Source organism: Scyliorhinus torazame, chromosome 21 (genome assembly GCF_047496885.1).
Source record: "Scyliorhinus torazame isolate Kashiwa2021f chromosome 21, sScyTor2.1, whole genome shotgun sequence".
Lineage (NCBI taxonomy): Eukaryota > Metazoa > Chordata > Chondrichthyes > Carcharhiniformes > Scyliorhinidae > Scyliorhinus > Scyliorhinus torazame.
Genome location: NC_092727.1, coordinates 79,308,599 through 79,332,049, shown reverse-complemented (window position 1 = coordinate 79,332,049; position 23,451 = coordinate 79,308,599). Strand labels below are relative to the sequence as shown.

The 23,451-nt window shown below is 45.5% G+C and overlaps 1 protein-coding gene across 5 annotated transcripts in view; it reads left to right on the top strand.

Annotated features, from left to right (window-relative positions):
• The first annotated feature begins 871 nt into the window (after positions 1-871).
• tlk2 (tousled-like kinase 2) overlaps positions 872-23,451 on the top strand; it is a 246,252-nt gene continuing 223,672 nt past the window's right edge. Inside the window, exons 1-2 of one of the 5 annotated variants that reach the window (XM_072486977.1) lie at positions 872-1,146; positions 4,532-4,687. Coding sequence is in view for 1 of the 5 variants with exons in the window: in XM_072486975.1 (XP_072343076.1) it covers positions 2,740-2,803 (64 nt within the window). In the remaining 4 variants the exon portion in view is untranslated. Of the gene's footprint in view, positions 1,147-1,651; positions 1,671-2,706; positions 2,804-4,531; positions 4,688-7,998; positions 8,018-23,451 lie in introns of those variants that run through there. The other 4 variants (XM_072486975.1, XM_072486976.1, XM_072486979.1 and 1 more) reach the window with 4 other exon arrangements.

The following is a 23,451-nucleotide window of genomic DNA, read 5'->3' as shown; positions in this document are numbered from 1 at the left end:
TGACCTTTGGCAGCACGGTGGCACTGTGGTTAGCTCTGCTGCCTCACAGTGCCAGAGTAGATTCAATTCCAGCCTTGTGTGACTGTCTGTGTGGAGTTTGCACTTTCTCCCTGCGTCTGCGTAGGTTTCCTCCCACATTCCAAAGATGTGCGGGTTGGGTGGGATTGGCTATGATAAATTGTCCCTCAGTGTTCAGGGATGCGCAAGTTCAGTTATGGGGGATAGGACAGGGTGGATGGGTGATTGTACATGGGTAGAGTGGCTCTTTCGAAGCATCGGTGCAGACTCGATGGACTGAATAGCCTCCTTCAGCACTGTGGGGGATTCTATGATTTCGAGACAATATGACTTCTTCGGAATCTGAAGGCGAGTTTTGGTGGACTTGAAATATGCTTTCGGAGTGACTGATGAAGGAGCTACGCTCCGACAGCTAGTGATTCCAAACAGTTCTATTTTCTATGTATGTTTCTATGTTTGAATAACTTATCTTCGAGCTCCGAAGAAGTGAGACTGTGTGAAAAGGTCAAATCTTTTTCTCTCTCCCCCGCAGGTGCTGCCAGATATGCTGAGCATTTCCACCACTTTCTGCCTTTATTTCACATCCCCGGCGTCCACCTTATTATTCTTTGACCAGAAGCTTGGGATTCCCTCTTTGTGCAGGATGGCATCCTCGGGATGTGTGTGGGTCGCGCGTACTCCACCCCCAACGGAAGGAATACAATTGGGAGATGCTCGCTTCCCTGGCGGCGGTGGGAATAAACTGCAATAAATTTTAATTTGTGCAGACAAGGCACCTAGAGGATTAGAATTTGGGTTGAGGAGACTCAGGGGGGAGGAGGAGAGGGAGGAGGCTCCTGGGTGTAATCTCGCGAGAGGACACTCTGCTTTATTGTTGATTAACTTTTAATCGCGCGGCGGGCCCGCTCCCCCGACAGGGACATCCCCGCTTTAAGACACACTCACCTCCGGGGCCGCTTCCAGTGTCCATGTCGCGCTGCCCAGGCCGCCGCCAAGCCCCGTGATAATCTCTGCCCCCTCCCACACCACCCCGCCGGCTGTCGCTGACCGACCGCAGTCCACCTACTCCCGGTCACAGGCCAACCCGCCGCCGTCACTGTGAGGGATCTGCCGGCTGGGCAGCAGCAGGTAAGGGTGTGAGGGGATGGGATGGGCTGGATTGAGGCTGGGGCCAGGGCCTCTGGCCTCCCGCGCGGCGGCAGGAGGAGGAGGAGGGACAGGTGCCCTCCTTCCCCGGTTACAGACTGAGACTGACCGCCCGGCTCCTGCGGTAAACTCCCAGTCCGAGGCCTAAGGCCTCGCGTATGAGCGTGAACAGCCGCTGGGGTTTTGGCATGGGTGGAGGGGTGTGAATGGCGGGTGTTTTATCTCGGGCTCTAACCCCCCTCCCCAGGGGGGGCTCGGTGTTGGCTAATTGCCCTCCTCAACCCGGGATGGCTGTATTCTGCCAAATAGTGTCGGCGGTCCAGGCCTCTGCGCATGCGCTGCCGTGGAACGGCAGCGGGTGCCCCCGCAGTGAGCGTGCGCAGGGCCGGCGAGGCGGCCGGGCGCATGCGCGACCGACTGCCGGGGGACACGGCGGCTGCGCACGAGGTTCAAGTGGCACCTTGCAAAATAGTGAGTTTGATGATTGTCGTTCCCCCCCATCCCAGGTAAACGCCTTGGGTTAAACTCTTAATGGTAGCACGGGGCAAAGGCCATCTTCCTCCAAACCCTTTTAAAACTTATCAGCACATATCTCCTCCTCTGGATGGGTGGACCCCCTCTCACCCCACCTGCTCTTGCTCCCTCTTTGTTGCCCACCCTACCTAGTTGCACAGATTAATTTCTTTTCACAGCATGTTAAGTACAGGACATCCTGGCTTATATAACAGTCAAAAAATCATTTTTCGTTCTGTACTTTTGCCCATTCTTTTTTAAAGTACACTACACGATGGACTCGTGTACAGAGATTTAAATGGTTTAAAAGGGTTGACTGAGCCTGTATTCACTGAAAGTGAGTAGCATAAGAGGGGATCTAATTGAAACGTGTAAAATTCTGACAGGGTTGGCCACACTGGACTCAGGGATATTATGGCCTACTCCAATCCTATTTCCTGTGTTTCTATGTCTCTGAAAATTAGTGAGCTTTTTGCTGTGAATATTACATATTTGTGAGGTTCATAAAATTTCCAGCAAAAAACTGACTCTCTGATCTGCAACTTTGCGGATAGTGATTGTGGACCTGTATTTATTGAAGATACTTAATTGCTGGGTTATTGGGCTTCGATCGCTGACTAATTGGGGAAGAAAACCTTCCTAGGATAGAATTGCATTTTTATCTTCATTTACTGGAAAATGTGACTTTCAATTATTAATGAGGCTGAATATAACATGGGAGTACCCTTACCTCTGGTCTTGACAAACTTTTTATGTAAGTTGCGACTCGAAACCAAGCTGCACATTTAATCCGTTGGGCAGAAAAGATGATGTGTGAGACTCCAAGGGCATTGAAGTTGAGGATGTACAAGACCAGTTTGCAGATTTGCTAATGTTGAGGTTACACGTTAACATTTTTGTTTAGAGTGTAAATAAGTCAGTGAATTTTCAAGCACTGGGTCTGATGGTCTTGGCACTTTTTGACAATGAAGCTCTTCACTCTTGCTCCTTGGCAGCACAGCTCCAGATAACTGATAGCTGTCGTTTCAGGTGAAACTTAATTTTGTGAGCGGTGAATGGAAAATGCAGGATGGCTTTCATGTAAAACTGGAAAGAGAACGGCTGATTCCAGCCCTCGTGGGACCAGGTTTGAGTATATTTCTTGAATTCTTTCCTTTGCCCATTGACTTGTGGGATCAATCTTGTATCTTGTGCAATCTATCTTTTTACATTGTAGACTGAGTCAGGCTAGAATTGTTGATCAGATTGTGCGCGATGTACTGGCCTTTTTCCATTTGTAGGGAGCAAATTGAAGAAATGTTTTGCTTTAGTGTGTTGATATGATTTGGCAGCTCCTAAATACGGTTCATTCTTGCCTAACTTGTAACAGGAATCAAATTAGCCTTCATGGGCGTCAGTTGACCAGTCAGGTTACCAAAAACATACAAAGTCAATTAAATGGTCTTGTGATCCTGTTCTTTATTTTGGATGTTGGTATACTGATACATATGTGAATAATAAAGGTGTTCCTTGGAATATAACTTGTTGAAGGAGAAGAAATAGTTTGGTTATAACCAGCCCATAACGAGAGATGCACTTGACATGAGATAAGGTCAGTTTGATTGGGGATGGAGGGTTGCTATTTCACTAGATAAATGAATGTTAACTTTGGAAGCTCTGTTTTATAGTTAATTCCAAAGTTGTTATTCATAAATTGTCACTATACCACATTCATTCTGAAACTATTACTTTATCCATATTTGCCCCTCAGGTTATAAATGGGCTGACTTAACTATGGTGCAACCTTTTAATTCCATTGGTGAGGATATCACAGTGGTGTTGCAAAGTTAGATTTAGGTCAGTTTTGTGTCTTATGAGGGGCAGCGAATGCTGATTTTTCTTTTTCTACTTCCTTGTGCTTGCTTTCAGGGATCTTGAATAAGGAGCTGTTAGATTTGGTCATGACCCTTACATTCTTGATCTGGGGAGATATGCCGTTGTCTCCAGGGAGTAAAATATTAATTCTGAATTGATCCATAACTGTATTTGGCTAATGAGCCATAAAATGAATTTCGAATCCCTTTAATTTATATTTCCAGGCACATGCAGGTGCAAATATTGCATCTCTGCTGGGATGGCACAAAGTTGCATCCAACAGTATTCATAGCTTTGTGTGATCCTACTGTTCAAAAGACGTTGGATGATGTGGCAGATATTGGAATAGTCATTGTCAAACCTTTACATGGTTGCACCAAAATAATCATGTGATCTGGCAGGAAGTTCCAGCAACACTGTAATCTAGGGCACCAATTGAAGTTGTGCAGAATGTGTATTAATTGTTTCTCACATTTCCTGCAAAGCTCTAAAATGCATTTTTTAAAAATACCCAGCTGTGTCATTGAGAGGTAATCTCTGTTGTTCCTGTTGTACATTTAGGGGGGTGTTTCCCCCCAAATTAGGATGGTACTGCTACTCCCATCAAATTTCAGATGTTACTTGTTTTGTTTTACAAAACTCCTCTGAAGATTGGAATTTGCTGACACTGAAGACGAAGTAAAGGGCCAGGGTCCACTGTTGAGCATCATCAAGGCTGAAGAGATAGGGGAAGGAACATGGTGTTCCCTCAAGTCAGAGATCAGCTAGTACTGTGGGAAGGACACCTGTGACCGAGTAATTATGGATAAGTTATAGATGCCGTAAATTTGATGAAGGACCTTTTTCACAACCTGCATTGTCTCACCTTGAATAAGAGAACAATCGAGGTATATTGAAAAGTGCACCACATTTGAGGTGCAAAGGCGGCTACAATTTTGCGATCCAGGCAAAAGATACGACGAAGTGACTGAAATCGATTCCATTTTGTACTTTTATTTAGGAACGTAAGAGTCTGATTGGACTACCAGGCTCTCGCTAACCTTTGGAGTATATAAAGGCTGAAACTCTGACCACGGTTTTTCAAACTACCTTGGATTTTACCAATTCTACGAGAGAATTGCCAGTCTATTCAAGAGGAAAGAAAAGAAAAGGCCAGGTAGTTCTAGAATTATCTGCTTAAACATCTGGCAGCCATAATGGAGGGTAAAATTTGTATTTTCTCAAAATGAGAGTTTTAGGCCGTTGTGTCTAGCCGTTTAAATTGAGTTATTTGAGAAGTGAATGGAATATAAGAAATTCAGTGGATGTTTTCATATGGATTTACAAAAGGTGTTTGATCTGGTGCCGCATAGAAGGATTGGTCTTGAAACTAAGGAATATTGGAGGCAGCATAGCTAGGTAAAGGACAATGCAGAGACTAGTGGCTAATAGATGTATTTCAGACCAGAAGGATTGGCAGCAGGGGTCACTATTGGGAGGATTGCCCATCTCAAATATATGAATGATCTGGACTTGGGTAAAATGGGACAATATCAATTTGCTGATGGCAGAAAAATAGCTTGGGTAACTGAAGAGTTGAAGGCACTTTATCTGAGGACAAATAGATGAGCAGATTGGGCAGGCAGATATCTGGTGACATTTGGAGCAATGTGAGCCGATGAAGAATGACATCGACATTAAATGCCAAACCTTTAAAAGGAGCAGAGAGGCTGAGAAAGTATGAGAATGAGTATTACGAATGTTAGATAAATGGTGACATTAAGTACAAGAACAGAGAGATAGTTAAACATATCCGAGTCATTAGTCAGACAGCAGTTACAATATGATACGAAAACAGAAAATGTTGGACAATCTCAGCATGTCTGACAGCATTTGTATGCTAACGTTTCGAGTCTGGATGACTTTTTGTCAAAGCTGGAGAGATTCCAGCATCCGCAGTAATTTGCATTTATCTTAGTTGCAATATGATGTTTCATATTGAGCACCTTGTATTGGGGATGATGCCACGTCTGTGGAAAGAATTCAGAAGAGATTCACTAAAATGATACCAGGAATGAGAGAGGTTTTTGTTACAAGAATGTAAGGTGGGATTCTCCAATCCCATGGCAGAGTGTCCACGCAGTCGTAAACGGCGTCGCGTTTTATAACTGCATGAACAGGGAGCTCCCAGGTCAAATTCTGGCCCCGACAGGGGGCCAGCACGGCGCTGGAGCGGTTCGCGCCGCTCCAGCTGCAGATCGGTTCGCGCCGCTCCAGCTGCAGATCCCGGCAGATCTGCACATGCGCAGTTGGGCCGGCGCCAACGCGCGCATGTGCAGTGGCCTCCTTCAACACGCCGGCCCCGACGCAACATGGCGCAGGGCCACAGGGGCCGGCGCATAGGAAAGGAGGCCACCAGCCACAGAGGCCCGCCCACCGGTCGATGGGTCCCGATCGCGGGCCAGGTCACATCGGAGGACCCCCCCCCAATCGGCAGGCCGCCACCCGACCCTTGCACGCCGATGTCCTGCCCGCACGGCCCAGGCGGGACTCGGCTCTTTTCCTATGGCCGCTCGTTCCATTCGGGCCGGAGAATCGGCGGGCCGGCTGCATAGAGCGACCCGCGACCGGCACCACGCCGGCGCCAATGGCGCTGATTCTCCGCACTGCGGAAAATCGCTTGCCAGCATCGGGGCGGCGTGGCCCGTTCGCGGGGATTCTCCGGTCTGGCGCGGGGCTGGGAGAATCCCACTCGTAGGATTTAGGAGCAGGAGTGCACCATTTGGCCCTTCGAGCCTGCTCACCATTCAGTAAGATCAAGGCTGATCAGGTTTTTATCTCAACTCCACTTTAGTGACTGCTCTCCTTAACCCTTGATTCCCTTGTTGATCAAAAATCTGTCTAACTTTGTTTTGAATTAATTCATGACACAGCCATCACAGCTCTCTGGGGAAGAGAATTCCGCAGACTAATGACCCTCTGGGAGAAAAAAAACTCTCCTTATCTCTTTCTTAAAAGAGAGGCCTCTTATTCTTAAACTGTGTCCCCTAGTTCTAGTTTCCCTCACAAGAGGAACCATCCACCCTGCCTCGTCCCCTCACCTCAGGATCTTGTATGTTTCAATAAGATCACCTCTTATTCTTCTAAATTCCAATGGGCGTAGGCTCAACCTGTTCAACCTTCCTTCATTAGATAAGCCCCTTATCCCAGGAATGAGATGAGTGAGCCTTCTCTGAACTGCTTCTAATGCAATTGTATTTAAGATGTGGTCAGAACCAGGCCCTGTACTGCTGCAGTAAAACCTCCCTCGGGCGCTTATCACAGAAAAGAGATCTGATGAAAGTGTTCTAAATAGAAAGGTGTTAATGGAGCTAAGTAAAAAGACACTTGGTACTCTTTGACCAATTGGAATACAATGAATTTTGTTAAGTAATGGGTTAAGAGACATTGCAATTAGTTGTCTCATTTATGTTAAGTATCCATTAATTGACACTGATATGTAAAGGGGCTTCAGGTGGCCTCTTTGGGGGGGGGGGGGGGGGGGGTTTGTTAAGAGTTTTGTGCAGAGGCTGTGAAATAAATGGTATTTGGTGAAAAGGAACAAGAACTTTAGACTCTTCATTTCACAGCAACTAAAACGTCTAACAAATTTAACTTAATTGGAAGAGGGGATAGGTGTTTTTCTTTACGTTTGAGGGTTATGACCAGAAACTGGTCGAAGCAGGATCCATAAATGGCTTTTTAATTAAAAAAAAGTGAATAAATATTTAATCACATTTTGTGGTGAAAAGATCAGAGAAACTGGTTTCGCTGGACAGCTCTTTTAGAGGACCAAGTGGCTTTGTGCTGTGAAACAGTGCAGAATGTTCAAGCATAATGTGGTCCCCATTTAAAATGATCCTTTATCTTTTGAACTTTTGACTTTCTTCTCCATTGGTTCAAGTTGCATTTGGTCTGGGCAACCAGAACTGAATCAGATCTGTATTTCAGTTCTTTCTTTCCCCTTTCTGCCTCTGCCCCCACATGAGTTTATCAGAGAGGATTTGATTTGGATTTTGGATTTCTGCTGGGAGACTTGCATCAACCTATTAGCGCTAACAATTTGATGACAATCTCTTCATTTGAGCTCCAGCAAACCTAGAGGAAAATAACCAACATTTCAAAACACAAAATCCCCAAAATGTGAGCGTGATAAACTTCCCACCTAGCGAATGGCTATAGATTGGGAGAGGGGAATGTGCAAGGTGACCTGGGTGACCTTTTACACCAGTCAGTACAGAAGGCAATGAAAAAAGAAAATGGTATGTTTGCCTTCATAGCAAGTACAGGCGCAATGATCTTGCTACATTTACCCAGGGTCTTGGTGCGACCACACTTGGAATACTGTGTGCAGTTTTGGTCTCCTTATCTGAGGAAGAATGTTCTTTCTATGCAGGGAGTGCAGCAAAGATTTACCAGACAGATTCCTGGGATAGCGGGACTATCGTATGAGGAAAGATTGGTGTTGGTGAGCATTATATTCGCTGGAGTTCAGGAGAATGAGGGTGCATCTCCTAGAAACCTATAACATTCTAACAGGACTAGGATGTTTCCGATGGCGGGGGAGTCCAGAACCAGGGGCCAGCCACAGTCTCAGATTATGGCGTAGACCATTTAGGACCGAACTGAGAAGAATTTGTTCACCCAGAGAGTGGTGAGCCTCTAGAATTCTCCACCACAGAAAGTAGTTGAGGCGAAAACATTGTGGGCGCAATTTAACCAAATGGGAAGTCCCATAGCAAGCGCGGCTAGCCACGTGTTTCCCGGCACTCACGCGCTGAGAAACAATCTGCTATTTAACGGACCCCGATTAGATAGGGGGCCTCAGCGGGGAACGCACGGCCAATACCGCACATAGCAGCACGGTAACACAAGTGGATAGCACTGTGGCTTCACGGCGCCAGCGTCCCAGGTTCGATTCCCCGCTGGATCCTGTCTGTGCGGATTCTGCACGTTCTCCCTGTGTCTGTGCGGGTTTCCTCCGGGTGCTCCGGTTTCCTCCCACAGTCCAAAGACGTGCAGGTTAGGTGGATTGGCCATGATAAATTGTCCTTAGTGCCCAAAAAGGTTAGGAGGGATTATTGGGTTATGGGGATAGGGTGGAAGTGAGGGCTTAAGTGGGTCGGTGCAGACTCGATGGGCCGAATGGCCTCCTTCTGCACTGTATATTCTATATTCTAGCATTGTTTTGTGCACTGAGGAACTCCACTCGTCAAAATTCTTCAGTGTAGCGAGAGATCGGGATGCCATTTTTAAAGCTCCCATACGACTCCTGACAACCCCTCTGCCCAACCCCCCCCGCAAAACACGCCGGCCTGATCGTCACCATGTGAAAATGCCAGCTTGGCACCCTGGCAGTGCCCCTGCCATCTGGCAGTGCCAGGGTGTCCAGGTGGCACCAACAGTGCAAGGTGGCCACCCTGCCCAAAAGGCATGCACCTGGGGACCTCCGATCCCTTGGGAGATCCCTACGAGTGCCATTCCTTCTGGTCCCTATTTGTGGAGACCAGTACTGATTGGTGCTCGTCCGAGGTCCCTGAGACGAAGGAGATATATCCCATGGCTCGGGTACCTCTGGAAACTGTTTATTACAATGAGACCAGCTGTCTCACTATATTATGCAGATTTGCTAAAAAATGATCCCGCCCCACAATTGGAGGGATTTACATTGCAGTGCCTCATAAGATCGAGTTAGATCACGCGAGGCGTTGCGAGCCGGGTAGATCCTAAGGCCAAGGTCTCCCGGCTTCTTTCAGCTACCCTGTGCCGCGGCGAGCTCCTTTTCAGGCGCAGCGTGGCCGTAAAATCGTGCCTTGCATGTTTTCAAGAAGGAGTTAGATATAGCATCTGTGGCTAAAGGGATCAAAGGATATGGGGGGAAAGCGGGAACAGGAGTTGGATGATCGGCTATCACCTATTGAAAGCTAGAGCAGGTACGAAGGGCTAAATGATCTCCTCCTAATCCTGTATTCTATATTTCAATGTGATTGGCAGCACATTCACAAAAACAGATCGGCAGCCTCTTTTTTAAAATATGAAATGCTTCAAAGGAGTGAGGCTGAAAGGCCTGCTCAAAGGATGATCTTGATTATAATTCTGGTCTCTTCTGTTTTGGTTCTGAAAACTTTGCATACCCCAATCAAAGCCTTCATTTAATTTAAAATTTGTATGCCGGCATTCTATTTTAGTAGTCGCATTTGCACTCCAGTGGTGTTCGATACCTGCAAGTTGTTCAACTGTTCCAAGCCTTTGTTTCCAAGCTGATGTGCAATATTTATTACCTGTATTACTTTGGTTTAACATCTGTAAAAGTTGCTTACAGTGTGTATAGTTGTCAACGCAATTTTCCAAAGCAGAGTTTTTAATTGATTGACTTATTGCTTCTGTTTGAAGATGCTAGTGACCAGTAATTGGTCGCAAATACTAAATAAATTCAAAAGCAAAATTCTGTAGATGCTAGAAACCTGAAATAGAAACAGAAACTGCTGGCTAAACTCAGGAGGTCTGGCAGCATCTGTGGAGAGAGAAACAGAAGTAACGATTTGAGTCCATATGACACTTCTACATAGAAAACATAGACATACAGAACTGAAAAGGGACAGAAATATGGCGAATTATATACTTGGAGAGGGGGGGTGGGTCAGAATGGAGAGTCAGTGGTAGGTTGGAGCAAAAGAGAAATTGACAGATGTCATGGACACGAGACAAAGGGTCTGTAAGGTAACTAGATTCAGCTAGCAGATCCGAAGTTCTTGCTGACGTATTTTGTCTGAAACTTTGAGTGAAGATGCCATCACTTCTTGTTCCACCTGTGCCCAATGTAGATGACTGTAATTCCATTAATATGGATAATTAAGGACCTGGGGGTACAACATGCAAATCCCTAAGGGAGCAACACAAGGGTGGCACAGTGGTTAGCACCGCTGCCACACAGCACCAGGGCCCTGGGTTCAATTCTGATCTTGGGTGGCTGTGTGGAGTTTGCACGTTCTCCCCGTGTCTGCATGGATTTCTTCCCATAACCCAAAGATGTACAGATTATGTACGGTTACAAGGATAGGGCGGGGGAATGGGCCTAAGTAGGGTACTGCTTCAGAGGGCCGTTGCAGACTTGATGGGCCGAAAGGCCTCCTTCTGCAGTGTGGACAAGTCTAATTTTTAAATGAAAGTCGTTGCAGTCTGCTTTGTGAACTGTTACTCCCACCCACATCCCAGTAAAATTTTGTACAATCGTATCCCCCCCCCCCCCCCCACCCCAATTCTGCTAGTCCCAAACTGGTGTGTGTCCTTATTCTATTTCCCGTGATCTAAAACATCCTGGTGCTATCATTACACTGAAATTTGTGTTGTCGCTGTTTATATACTCGCTGAATTTCTTAATTATACCTTTTCAAACTGAATTTTAGAATGGGCTTTAGAATTAGAGCTGCGTGAGCCCACCCATCTTAATTTTTAAGTAGAGTTCTGTCCAAAGAAAGACTTTTCCATTCTTGAGGAATATTATTGCATTCTTTTTAAAATGCTGAACTTTGCTTTTAAAAAAAGCTTTGTGTGTACATTTTATTTTTGCGTAATAGTAGTGAACATATTGTAAATCGCTGTGTGCCAAGAGTGGTTAGCCCTGCTGCCTCACAGTGGCAGGGACCCTGGTTCAATTCCGGCCATGGGTGACTGTGTGGAGTTTGCACTTTCCCTCCATGTCTACGTGGGTTTCCTCCCACTGTCCAACGGTGTGCAGGTTAGGTGTGGTTGCGGGTATAGGGCGGAGGAGTGGGCCTAGGTATGGTGCTCGTTCAGAGGGTCGGTGCAGACCCGATGGGCCAATTGGCTTCCTCCTGCACTGCAGCAATTATATGGTTCTATGCAAGTGTGTGTGGGCAGAGGCCCCTGTTTCCTTTTAGGAAGGAGCACTTGACCGGTAACTCAGTGGTTGGCTATGTTGGCTGAATGTGGAATGAAAGGGTCAGAGATGCAGAACTAGCTGATTCACTGTCTGGAAAGTGTTTTGTTTTTCTGTATGATCTGATTCACCCAATTTTTTTGTGTCTCCTATTGCTCTGTGAAGTAATTTGACATTACACTCCACCAAGAGGTGCTATATAAATGCAAGTTGTTGATTTTCAAATTTTTTTGCCCCTCTGTTGATTATTCCAAGCTTTAAACAAATGTTGCTACGCCTAATCTGCTCCGAAAATGCAATATTTTAGTTTTTCCCTGTTTATGGTGTAATTAATAATGATTGGGGACATGTTCTAGCTTTGCTCAGCAGAGTTGGTCAGGTGCACAAATATGTCGTTGAATTTCAGTGCCTTGAGACACAGCCTGTTGGAAGAAGGTAGCTGCAGGTGTTCAACCTTTCCATGATATTTACCTTGAGAACAGTGAAAGAAAGAGTCAAAATAAAGAGCCCAGCTTCAGCGACTTTGGAATGGGCTGTGTAGGGTGTAGTGAGAAGCCCATAAGAAAAAGCCTAATTGTAGAACAAATATAATGTATATCAAGTGTTTAAAATATAGTTCAGTCCAAATGTTGGGATTCTGTTCCACTCAGCATGCAGTGTCCGTGTGTTATGTTAAATCTGTAATGCAATACATTTCTCCCATGCCAAACATTGAGACGCATTTTCAGAAAGTTCAGTTTTCTGCCAATTTGAGTTACTACTGTAATCCATTTCCTTAAGTGTACCACCATTTTGCTCTGTTATGATTTTAGTACATGTAATGTTGTGGCTGATAAAATACCTGGGGGTGGGCCCATTGAGGGGAAAGTGACATCAGCTGAACCACTCTACAATCTTATTTTATATTAAATAAAAATGATTCATTATCCGGGCCATTTACTACTGATCCAGTTAAAACCGGGCTCTTGGATGTCAGTGCATAAAGTAGGCAGGCAGCACTGAAGCTCTCTCCTCCTTATGACTTGTGAAACTGAGAATCTATTTGCTTATGTGGCGGCTGTTCAAGATAGCATCCGGAGTAAGGTGGTCTCATCCTCCCAGTTCTCTGACTAGTGCTATCTGTTCCACACATAACTGAGCATTACTCACCACTTGATAGAGTTAGCCAAACAAAAGAAGAAATGTCATTTAAATAGTATTTTTCATGGCCTTGGACTGCCCAAAATACTTTATGGCCAATGAAGTACTTTTTGAAGTATAGCCACTGTTGTAATGTAGGAAATATGGCAGCCATTCAACAGCAATGTGATAATGAGCAGATTTTCTTTAGTAATGTTGCTTGAAGAATAAAAATTGGCACCAGGAGAAATGCCCTTGCTCTTTTGGAATAGTGTCCCAGTCTCATGAGCAGGCAGACTAAAGGCTTTGGTTTATCATCGGATCCAAATGATCACAACTATGACATTGAAGGGTTCCCTCACTAATGCATTGGAGCATCTGTCTCAGCTTGTCTCAAGTTCCTGGAGTGGAACCGGAACCATGACATTTTGACTCTTTAAGATAGAGAATGCTACCATAATGCCACAACGAATGTCATTCTCATTCTTGAAAACCATGCTACAGGATGTGTCCGTGGGTGGACATCAAAGATTCCATGATGCTTTATTCAAAGAGCAGGAAATTCGCCCAGTGTCTTGACTCAAAATTTATCCTTCAATACAGTGATCTTATTATCTCGTTTGTTGGAGCTTCCGCTATCCAATTAGGTATCCACATTCTTGACATTAGAGCAATGAATAAACTTCAAACAAAAGTAGTTGATTATCTGTGAAGTACTTTAGCATGTTCTGAGGTCACAAAAGGCTTTTTAATGGCCTAATGATGACTCTCCTCAAAGACGGTGGACGGGATTCTCTGAGCCTGGGGCCGGGCTGGGGAATCACCGCGACCGGCGCGAATCGCGCCACGCCGCCCTGACGCCAGGAGGCGATTTTCTGGAGAGCGGAGAATCGGCGCCATTGGCACTGGCAGCGCGGCGCGGTTGGCGGCCGCTCTACGGGGGCCCCCCGCTGATTCTCCGCCCAGGATGGGCCGAGCGGCTGTACCAAAAAACCCGCAATCGCGGACCCGTGGCGCCCATCTGACGCCGGGATCGGCAGCTGGAGTGGCGTGGGTCACTCCAGTGCCGTGCTGGCCCCCTGTAGAGGTCATAATTGCTGATCCTGAGGCCATGTTGCCGCCGCCGGGAAATGCAACGACGTTTACGACGGCGTCAACATTTAGCCTCGGGATCAGAGAATCCCGCCCAGTATCCGTGGACACCAACCCATTAATAAGGGTTCAAACGGTGTTATAAGCAGACGACTATTCATTAAAATATTTTACTTGTGACAATAAAAGATTATTATTATATTGTTTAGTTGTGTAGTGTAGGTCTGATCCACTGTAAATGATAAATGGTCAGTTTAATTTTCCCAATGCACGTGAGGAGCATAAATGGTGGAGACTATACAACTCCTGATCTACTGTTTTGAGGAGAATGTTAACTCTTTCATTGAAATAGCACAGTAAGAAGTCTTACAACACCAGGTTAAAGTCCAACAGGTTTGTTTCGAATCACTAGCTTTCGGAGCGCTGCTCCTTCCTCGGGTGAATGAAGGGGTATGTTCCAGAAACATATGTATAGACAAATTCAAAGATGCCAGAGAATGCTTGGAATGCGAGCATTAGCAGGTGATTAAATCTTTACAGATCCAGAGATGGGGTAACCCCAGGTTAAAGAGGTGTGAATTGTGTCAAGCCGGGACAGCTGGTAGGATTTCGCAGGCCAGATGGTTATGGATGAATGTAATGCGACATGAATCCCAGGTCCCGGTTGAGGCCGCACTCATGTGTGCGGAACTTGGCAATAAGTTTCTGGCCGGCGATTCTGCGTTGTCACGCGTCCTGAAGGCCGCCTTGGAGAACGCTTACCCGGAGATCAGAGGCTGAATGCCCTTGACTGCTGAAGTGTTCCCCGACTGGAAGGGAACATTCCTGCCTGGTGATTGTTGCGCGATGTCCGTTCATTCGTTGTCGCAGCGTCTGCATGGTCTCGCCAATGTACCACGCTTCGGGACATCCTTTCCTGCAGCGTATGAGGTAGACAACGTTGGCCGAGTCGCACGAGTATGTACCGCGTACCTGGTGGGTGGTGTTCTCACGTGTAATAGTTGTATCCATGTCGATGATCTGGCACATCTTGCAGAGATTGCCATGGCAGGGTTGTGTGGTGTCGTGGTCACTGTTCTGAAGGCTGGGTAGTTTGCTGCAAACAATGGTTTGTTTGAGGTTGCGCGGTTGTTTAAAGGCAAGTAATGGGGGTGTGGGGATGATCTTGGCAAGATGCTCACCTTCATCGATGACGTGTTGAAGGCTGTGAAGAAGATGTTGTTGTTTCTCCGCATCTTTCAACGTCTGTAGATGACTGTTACGTTCCTCATCTGAGCAGATCCTGTCTATACGGAGAGCTTGTCCATAGGGGATGGCTTTTTTTTTCTTGGTAAATTAGCCACTTTATTGGAAGGTAAATGTTTAGCCTTTGATACAAGAATCCTTAATGTCCTCTGTTTAGTGGTGCCCAATCTGCTCACCCTCTTCCATTGGCGGAATAGCTTCTCCCGTCTCCAATACCGTGTCACCCGGGAAGATTTTCAGCTTCACACTCACTATACCGTATGATTTTGTTTCAACATGGTACTTCACGTAGTAATGGACAAGCCAGGCAGGAACCAGCAACCGTGTCAAAGTCCACCAGCCTGCATTGCAAGTCTTATAGGTTTCCCATAGGCTGGTGCAGGAATGTCCAGAATCCATTTAGACAGCAGATAGAGGCGACGCGGGCTCCCTGGGTCAGGGGATGGCTTCTTTAATGTGTTGAGGGTGGAAGCTGGAGAAGTGGAGCATTGTGAGGTTATCCGTGGGCTTGCGGTAAAGCGAACTGCTGAGGTGACCGTCCTTGATGGAGACGAGTGTGTCCAAGAATGCAACTGACTTTGGAGAGTAGCCCATGGTGAGTCTGATGGTTGGATGGAATTTATTGATGTCATCGTGTAGTCGTTTCAGTGATTCTTCGCCGTGGGTCCAAAGGAAAAAATGTCATCGATGTATCTGGTGTATAACGTCGGTTGAAGGTCCTGTGCGGTGAGCAGCACTCCGAAAGCTAGTGATTCGAAACAAATCTTTTGGACTTTAACCTGGTGTTGTAAGACTTCTCACTGTGCTCACCCCAGTCCAACGCCGGCATCTCCACATCATTGAAATAGAAAACAGTGGAATTCTACAGGAGCGCTTTGAACATCAGACAATAATCTTAATTCAACAATTTCTAAATCCAAATGATTATTATGAAGTAAAGAAGAAGCATCAGTTGTTTTGAGAGATGCTTGCTAGTTTGAGATATTGAAGCTCATGGTTACAAGTTGTCTTTGGACAAAGCATTTGCTCTTTTTTTTGTGCATTACAAACTATCACCAGTGAAATCTTTACTGATCTGTCTTTTTATTTGCATGACTCAGTGGAGTCATCAAAATTCACATGAAAAGATTTCTCATTTCTTTTTTAAAAATCTATAATTTTAAAAAAACGTAGTTATGCTTATAACTGGTAAACAGCATTCATTACTAGCATCAAACATGACATTTAATTCTTCAACCCAGCCATTCTGCTAATTTTGAACCTGCCTAGTAATCACTGTTTAAGGGGTAGTTGCTTAATCTCTTAATTCAGAGGCTGACTCCATTTAATTGCCCCACTGGGCTGTAATATTTCCAAAGGGCTGTGACCTAGTAAGCAGTTGACTGTTAAGTTCATGTAAAGTTCTGTATAACTTTCTCTTCCCCTTTGTGGTTCTTGCCTCCAGCATTGTGCACATGCACTGCAGTTGTGAGAGTAGGGGGAGAATACTGAATTTCAGGTTTTGAACTGCCTGTTTCATTACAAGTGTGCCAAGGGGTGGTTTTAACTTGTATTCTTTTGGGTATGAAATTCCCCAGTCTATAATCTCATCTCCACACTTTAAACTCTTCTTTTCCCTTCTTTGAGTAATGATGTGGAGATGCCGGCGCTGGACTGGGATGGGCACAGTAAGAAGTCTCACAACACCAGATTAAAATCCAACAGGTTTATTTGAAACCACAAGCTTTCGGAGCGCTGTTCCTTCATCAGGTGAAGTCGCAGCAAGCGACTTCATCTGATGAAGGAGCAGTGCTCCAAAAGCTTCTTTGAGTCAAAATGTGTGATGAGGACCAGGTCTGTTTTAACTAAATTCCAGGCTTGTTGGTATGCCAAACTGACTAGTGTCCTGAAGATGATGAGTGTGATTTTTCTGGTGGTCATCTTACTCTTACAACTTCGAAGCATAAAGGATTGTTATGGTGCCAAGTCCCTCGAGCAACCTGTAAACTAGTACGTTACAAGCATGAAAAGTTATTGAATGTTGCAAGATACACTTCTATGACAAGACAATGTGCTAGAGTAATGTTCTTAAACTATAATTTCAAATTACTGCCATCAGCTGTATTTTGTGCTGATGTTGTACAGCTCAAAATAGTTTCTCCAGGCACTGCTTAAAGATACCTTATGGAATCCTCATTCATCAGGCTGATCGCCATGTGCTCCCTCTGTTCCTCGCTCAGAACCAGCTCTTTGCATTATCTTCACGAAAACTGATTCTGTTAACCTTCGGTACGTTCTTAACACCACATTCTTTTGGATGTCTGATACCGTCGACCCTCTGTCTCAGCATCAGAGTGCTCAGTAGATGCACTCTTGCTGCTTGTTCTTGGAGACGCAGCAAGCTGCGATCTGATTGTAAAACTGCAGGGCTGGTGGCCAAGAATTCTTGCAAAACTAGTTTTAACGGGTCTTTGCATTGTGACATTTTGCTTGAGACTGCCTGCACAAAAAGGAGGTCTATGGGAGCTAGTTGCATAAACATGATGTGAAAAGGGGCTCCGTTATATTGCCAGGCATCTTTGACATTTCATGTGGAAAGATCTGCAAGTTCGCAAGTCCATTATGATACTTCTGAAATTTGAACAGCAGTCCTGGCTTGTGTCTAAGTTGTACCATCATCTCTTTTTTACATTTCTTTCCAATTAAGGGGTGATTTACCATGGCCAATCCACCTACCCTGCACATCTTTGGGTTGTGGGGGTGAGACCCAAGCAGACACGAGAAGAATGTGCAAACTCCACACGGACAGTGACCCGGGGCCGGGATCGAACCCGGGTCCTCAGCACCACGAGGCAACATTGCTAACCACTGTGCCGCCCTCGACTTGTCATATTCTCTATGCAATTGATGTAATTCAGTGAGTTGTTTTAACCTGGAAAGCATTGCCTGAAAGGGTGGTAACGTTTGTTAGCGAATTGGATCTCTACTTGGAGGAAAATTGTGTAATTTTTTTGGGAAAAAGAACAGGCGAGTGGGACTCACGATCGGGACTAACTAGTAGTTCTTATAGAAAGCCAACACAGGCATGATTGGACAAATGGTGGCCTCCTGTGTTCTGCGTCTAACTGCTTGTGTGGTCCCACCTAACGTTCCGCTTGAGCACCCATCTGGTGGACACAGCACCACTTGTTTGCCCTGAAGTTCTTCCAAAGCAAGCTCCAGATTTCAGTTGTACAACTATCTGTCCAGACACTTCCTCTCCACCACTCACCTTCTTCCCCCACCCCATTCATGATGCTGATCAATCTCCCATTGGCATCTAGCTAGCTGACTGTTACTGTCAATCATTGAAATGTTTAATTTGTTATTTCCAAACCTTTTCTGAATTGAAGCTTAATTTGGCCAGACTTCTAGGATAATTCTGAACATTTTTTGAAACTTAATTGTGGAGAAATGTCAATTGTTCTTCAGTCAGTAAACCTAAATCCATCCAAGCCCAGTATTTATCCTTCGGTTTGATATAACTTGCATTAATATAGTGCCTAATGTTTATCAAATGTCTTCACAATCTGTGCGCCTGCTTATCAAGTGGGCACAGAATGATCCCACAAACAGCGATTATGCTAATACCCAAAGTCCTCTGATTTCTGTGTTGTTGGTTGAAAAAGGACTTTCTTATTAAATTTTATAGCACCCAATTATTTTTTTTCCAATTAAGGGGCAATTTAGCGTGGCCAATTCACCTAACCTGCACATTTTTGGGTTGTGGGGGTGAAACCCACGCAGACATGGGGAGAATGTGCAAATTCCACACGGACAGTGACCCAGGATCCGGATTCGAACCCGGGTCCTCAGCGCCGCAGTCCCAGTGCTAACCACTGTGCCACAGGCTGCCCTGAAAAAGGACTGTTGACCAAATCGCTAAGGCAACATACTGTTCTTCATGAATGTCTGTTTGACACTGAGCTTCTGTATTCTCTCCATTACAAAATAAGCTTACTTCCAGCTCTAACATTGCTCACATCCACGCCTGCCATTGAAACCTTTTAAGCACAATACTTTCAGACTTTTTTAAAATTTGGAGTATCCAATTCCAATTAATGGGCAATTTAGCATGGCCAATTCACCGACCCTGCACATCTTTGGGTTGTGCGGCTGAGACCCATGCAGACACGGGGAGAATGTGCAAACTCCACACGGACAGGGGGCCAGGATCGAACCGGGTCCTCGGTGCCGTGAGGCAGCAGTGCTAACCACTGCGCCACCATGCCGCTCCACTTTCAGACTATTTTGATCATATTCCTGCCTGGCCTTCACTCTTCAACCTAACCTTAGTGGCCATGCCTTGGGGCTCTTTCTCTGGAATTTCCTTCTTAAACTCCTCCGCCTCCTCTGCATTTTTAAAACCCTCTCAGCAATTCTTGACATTAGTGAACCAGAACGGCTTTTACGACAATTGACAATAGTTTCATGGCCATCTTTAAACTTTTAATTCCAGATTTTTATTGGATTCAAGATTCACTGGATTCAAACCCAGGATCCCAGAGCATTACCGTGGGACTCTGGATTGTCCAATGACAATACCATTATGCCAGCATAGGAGCATTTTGGGAGATGCACTCCTGTATTGCACAAGCGTGTTAGCCATGATTATGTGCTCAAATCATATGGAGTGTGGAATTTACAGTGTGGCGTCTGGGGGATTTTCATAGTAACTTCATTGCAGTGTTAATGTAAGCCTACTTGTGACAATAATAAAGATTATTATTATTAATCCCCAGCCTTCCTATTCTGAGGTAGCAATATCAATGAAGCCAAGCTATCTACTTGATTATCCAATTTTCTCCTCTTTAGGATAGTTGTTTGTGCCCAACAGATGTCATAATCATCTGGTCATTCTTCATGTGTAAACTTATGCAGTGAGTTTGGGCTAATTGTTCAATGGTGGAGGGCACCACATGTAACATTGGTCATTTCTACACTTTCAAACTGGAGTCGTTAGGTAGTAATCAGGAGTCTGAATCTCATCTTTCTCATTTCTCTTCTAGCCACATGATCTCGCCAAGCAGGTTAAACAGCCAATCATGTTGAAATTATCTCTCAGACAGCACACCAGGAAATGAGCTGCACTGCTTACCCTTCACTTTTTAATTTTGTTTTAGAGATGGTGGAATAAAGGGGCGGGATTCTCCACTCCCGCGCCGAAGTGGCCACGCCGTCGTGAACGCCGTTGAGGTTCACGACGGCGCGAAACGGCCCCGATCCCGACCGATTCAGGCCCTGACAATGGGCTAGGATCGGGGCCACGTCATCTACACGCGCCAGGCCTTGTCGCCCGCGTAAAGGCGACGCCGAATAGATGACGCGGCCGGCGCCGCATAACTGCCGTCATCCGCGCATGCGCAGGTTGGCCGGCGCCAACACGCGCATGCGTGGTTGCCGTCCTCTCTAAGTCCGCCCCGCAAGAAGGTCCTCCTTCAGAGAGGACGGCCCGACGATCGGTGGGCACCACATTTGAGGTACCCCACATTTGAGGTACCCCCCGGTGCAGGACCCCCCCCCCCCCCCAGCGTTCGCGCGCTGTTCCCGACGGCAGCGACCAAGTGTGGATGGCACCGGGGGGAACCCGCCGTTTTGGCCTGGCCACTCGGCCCATCCGGGCCTGAGAATAGCGGGGGTGCCGGAGAATCGCCATTTTGGGTGTCTCCGGCGATTCTCCGGCCTGCGGCCCGCGGAACTCGACCGGGCCGTTCCCGCCGCTTGGGAGAATCGCGGGAGTGCGTTGGACCGGCGTCCTGGGAAATTGTGACGGCCCAGGCAATTCTCCCAACCGGCGCGGGAGTGGAGAATCTCGCCCAAGATTGGGGCATAACACAAGACATTAAGATGGAAGCTGAAATATATTAAAAATAGTTGTGGATTATTTTTTAACCATTATAGTTTTCCAGGGCTAGAATTTTTCAGCAATAATTATGAATTTATTGTGCTGCTTAAAAACCCAGCTACACTTCACTCTACAAGATGTAACTTTTTCAAAGGGGCTGACAGTGAGGTTGAGTGTTAAAGGGCCAGTTCATGTCAGATCTGATTTTTAATTGATTGTTGTCTGTAAGGGCTTCAACAGCATGCCCAAGGGAGAATCATCAAATCACTGACAGCAGCTTCTGGATTTCTGTGGTAACTGCTGACTCCCAAGAGTTGCTGTTTTGGGAGTGAATTGACAGTGAGAACAGATAATTTTGCTGCTATTACTACTGCAAAATCCAGGCCGTTGACCTGGAACATTAGCTCTGTTTTTCTTTCCACAGCTGCTGCTGGGCTTGATGACGAAATCCAGAATTTTTTCTTTTTATTTCCGATTTCTTGCATCTGCAGCACGTTGATGTAATGTCACTCCTGCTGCACCAAAATCTACTAGTCTATTAATTTGCTGTTTTGAGTAACTGACATTTTGCACCATTTAAACTGGCAACTAATGATGGCACCTAATGCCTAAAAACAGCTCTGATAGTGGGAGATGAAAAGTTGTGCTGGTCTGAAATGTGAGCTGTTAATTTCAGCACCAACAGAAGCTGCGGCAAGTTTTAAAGGGCCTATGCATGTTCAGGTTTAGGTTTCGAATTGGCAAATAGTTTAAAAGTAGTGTAAAAGATTACAAGAGGCATGAAAATAGCACAACAACAGTTTAATCCTGGGACTATTGGTCAACAACTGACGCAAGGTTCAAGATCAGATTATGACCCCCCCCCCCCCCCCCACACTTCAGGCCTCCAACCCTTTCACTCAACGTATCAGAATCCCATTTTCTGCAAGGGCTCAAAAGCTATTTGGGTGCACTTTGTTTTAGTGCAGTTCGGATCCACTTATTTTCATCATTCAATGGAGTTGTTGTCTAGGTTTGTGCAGTAGCTGCTGAGCTGACAGCAGGTGACTGCACCATTTTAGCTTCTAGATAAAATCCGTGTGTTCTGTTTTTCCTTGGGAATTGCTCACAATGTTCATTCTTTACAAGCACAAAACGTACTGTTTCTGCTTGCTCCCTACCACTACCAAAATGGTGTGTGGGTGAATTCAATGACCTTGCTCTGCTCCACGTTGTGTTTTGGTTACTCTTTGTAACCATGCGAAAGTGATGGATTGGCCTTCTAGTCCACTGGAAATAATCCAAAAATAAATGTAAGGACAGTGTAATGTGGGACTAAGCTTTCATTCATTGAGACAGAGACTGCTTCGAGAAATTCTTCAGACTTGTGTGCCTAAAATAGAAACCGAGTATTTGTATTGGGAGCAGTGAAGACCCTGAAATAGCTTGGCTTTATATTGCTGTTAAACTTTCAGACCAATGCCAAGAGTATGTGTGAACTGAGCCTGTAATAGCTTCTGCTGCAGAATCCGTTGTGAATGGACTCCCATCCTGCAATCACCATATTGTTGAAAAGTTAGCAGAAGTGGTGATTGCAAAGCTTAATGAACAGCTTCCCGTTTTGAGTGCAGTTACTCTGGTTTAGAATATCACAGCTCCTGAACAGTAGTGACCAAGAAAGGTTTGACTTGCAGCGGTATTCTTGTTGGGAAGTAATTTGACTTGCGTTTAAGAAGGGTCAGCATCTTCCAGGATAAGAGCTCTGCACCTTCCCTTTTGGACAGTACGAGAAGAAATTGCTTCCCTTGCTGTATATGCTCGAGAGTTTGTTGCTTCAAATTGAGGAGTTTTCTGTCGCTGCCTTCCTTGCCGTGTGATGAACAATTTTCTGACCTGGCACTGGTCGATGTTGCTCGGTTAAATAAATCCAATGCAATTCTTCTGAAAGGTTGCCACGCCATTGTTCATTTTGATTATTTGATTGAATTAACAATGCTGTCACATGTGTCTGACCAAACTGAGCATTATGTTCCACTCAATTTTGACACGGTTTGCTCTCGTTTACCAGCTAAGAATACAATAGATTGTGTGTGTGTGTGTGTGTGTAGTTTTCATTGCTTGACACAGACATTCCTTCATGTATTAGCTGAATTGTTTGTGCTGTCCAATGTCAAGTTGTCTGCAAAAGCCCAGGTGTTTTAAATCCACATGTACAGTGGTCATTCAACCCCTAGAATCTGTTTTGCAATTCAACTAGATCATGGCAGATCCCTAATTTGTCTCCAACCCACCCCCCTTGGTTCTAAAAAAAACTTAATATCCTTGCTTAACAAAAAACCATCAATCTCCTGAAGAAATTGAGTTATTTCTGTCTAGTCTGGTCTCAATCAAAAAAAATAGCTTGCAAGCTTACACTCCCATTGATGAAGGCATGAGACCCATGTCTCTTGAAACTCCCAGAGCGAGTGAGACAAAGGGAGCCAACACATGTGGTCTCATATACATTCATGCAGTATCAAGTTCCACATACACGAATACAAGATTCCGATAGGCCCTTTCCTCGACCTAGTCATATAATCTAACTGCCACTGATTCTGATAGGCTCATTACACATTCCTTTCCTTCCTATGGGCCTCTGCCTCCCAGCATCCTTTGTGCAAAGAGCCAGTCCTGATAGCCACCCCACCCCCTCTCGCCATGCTTT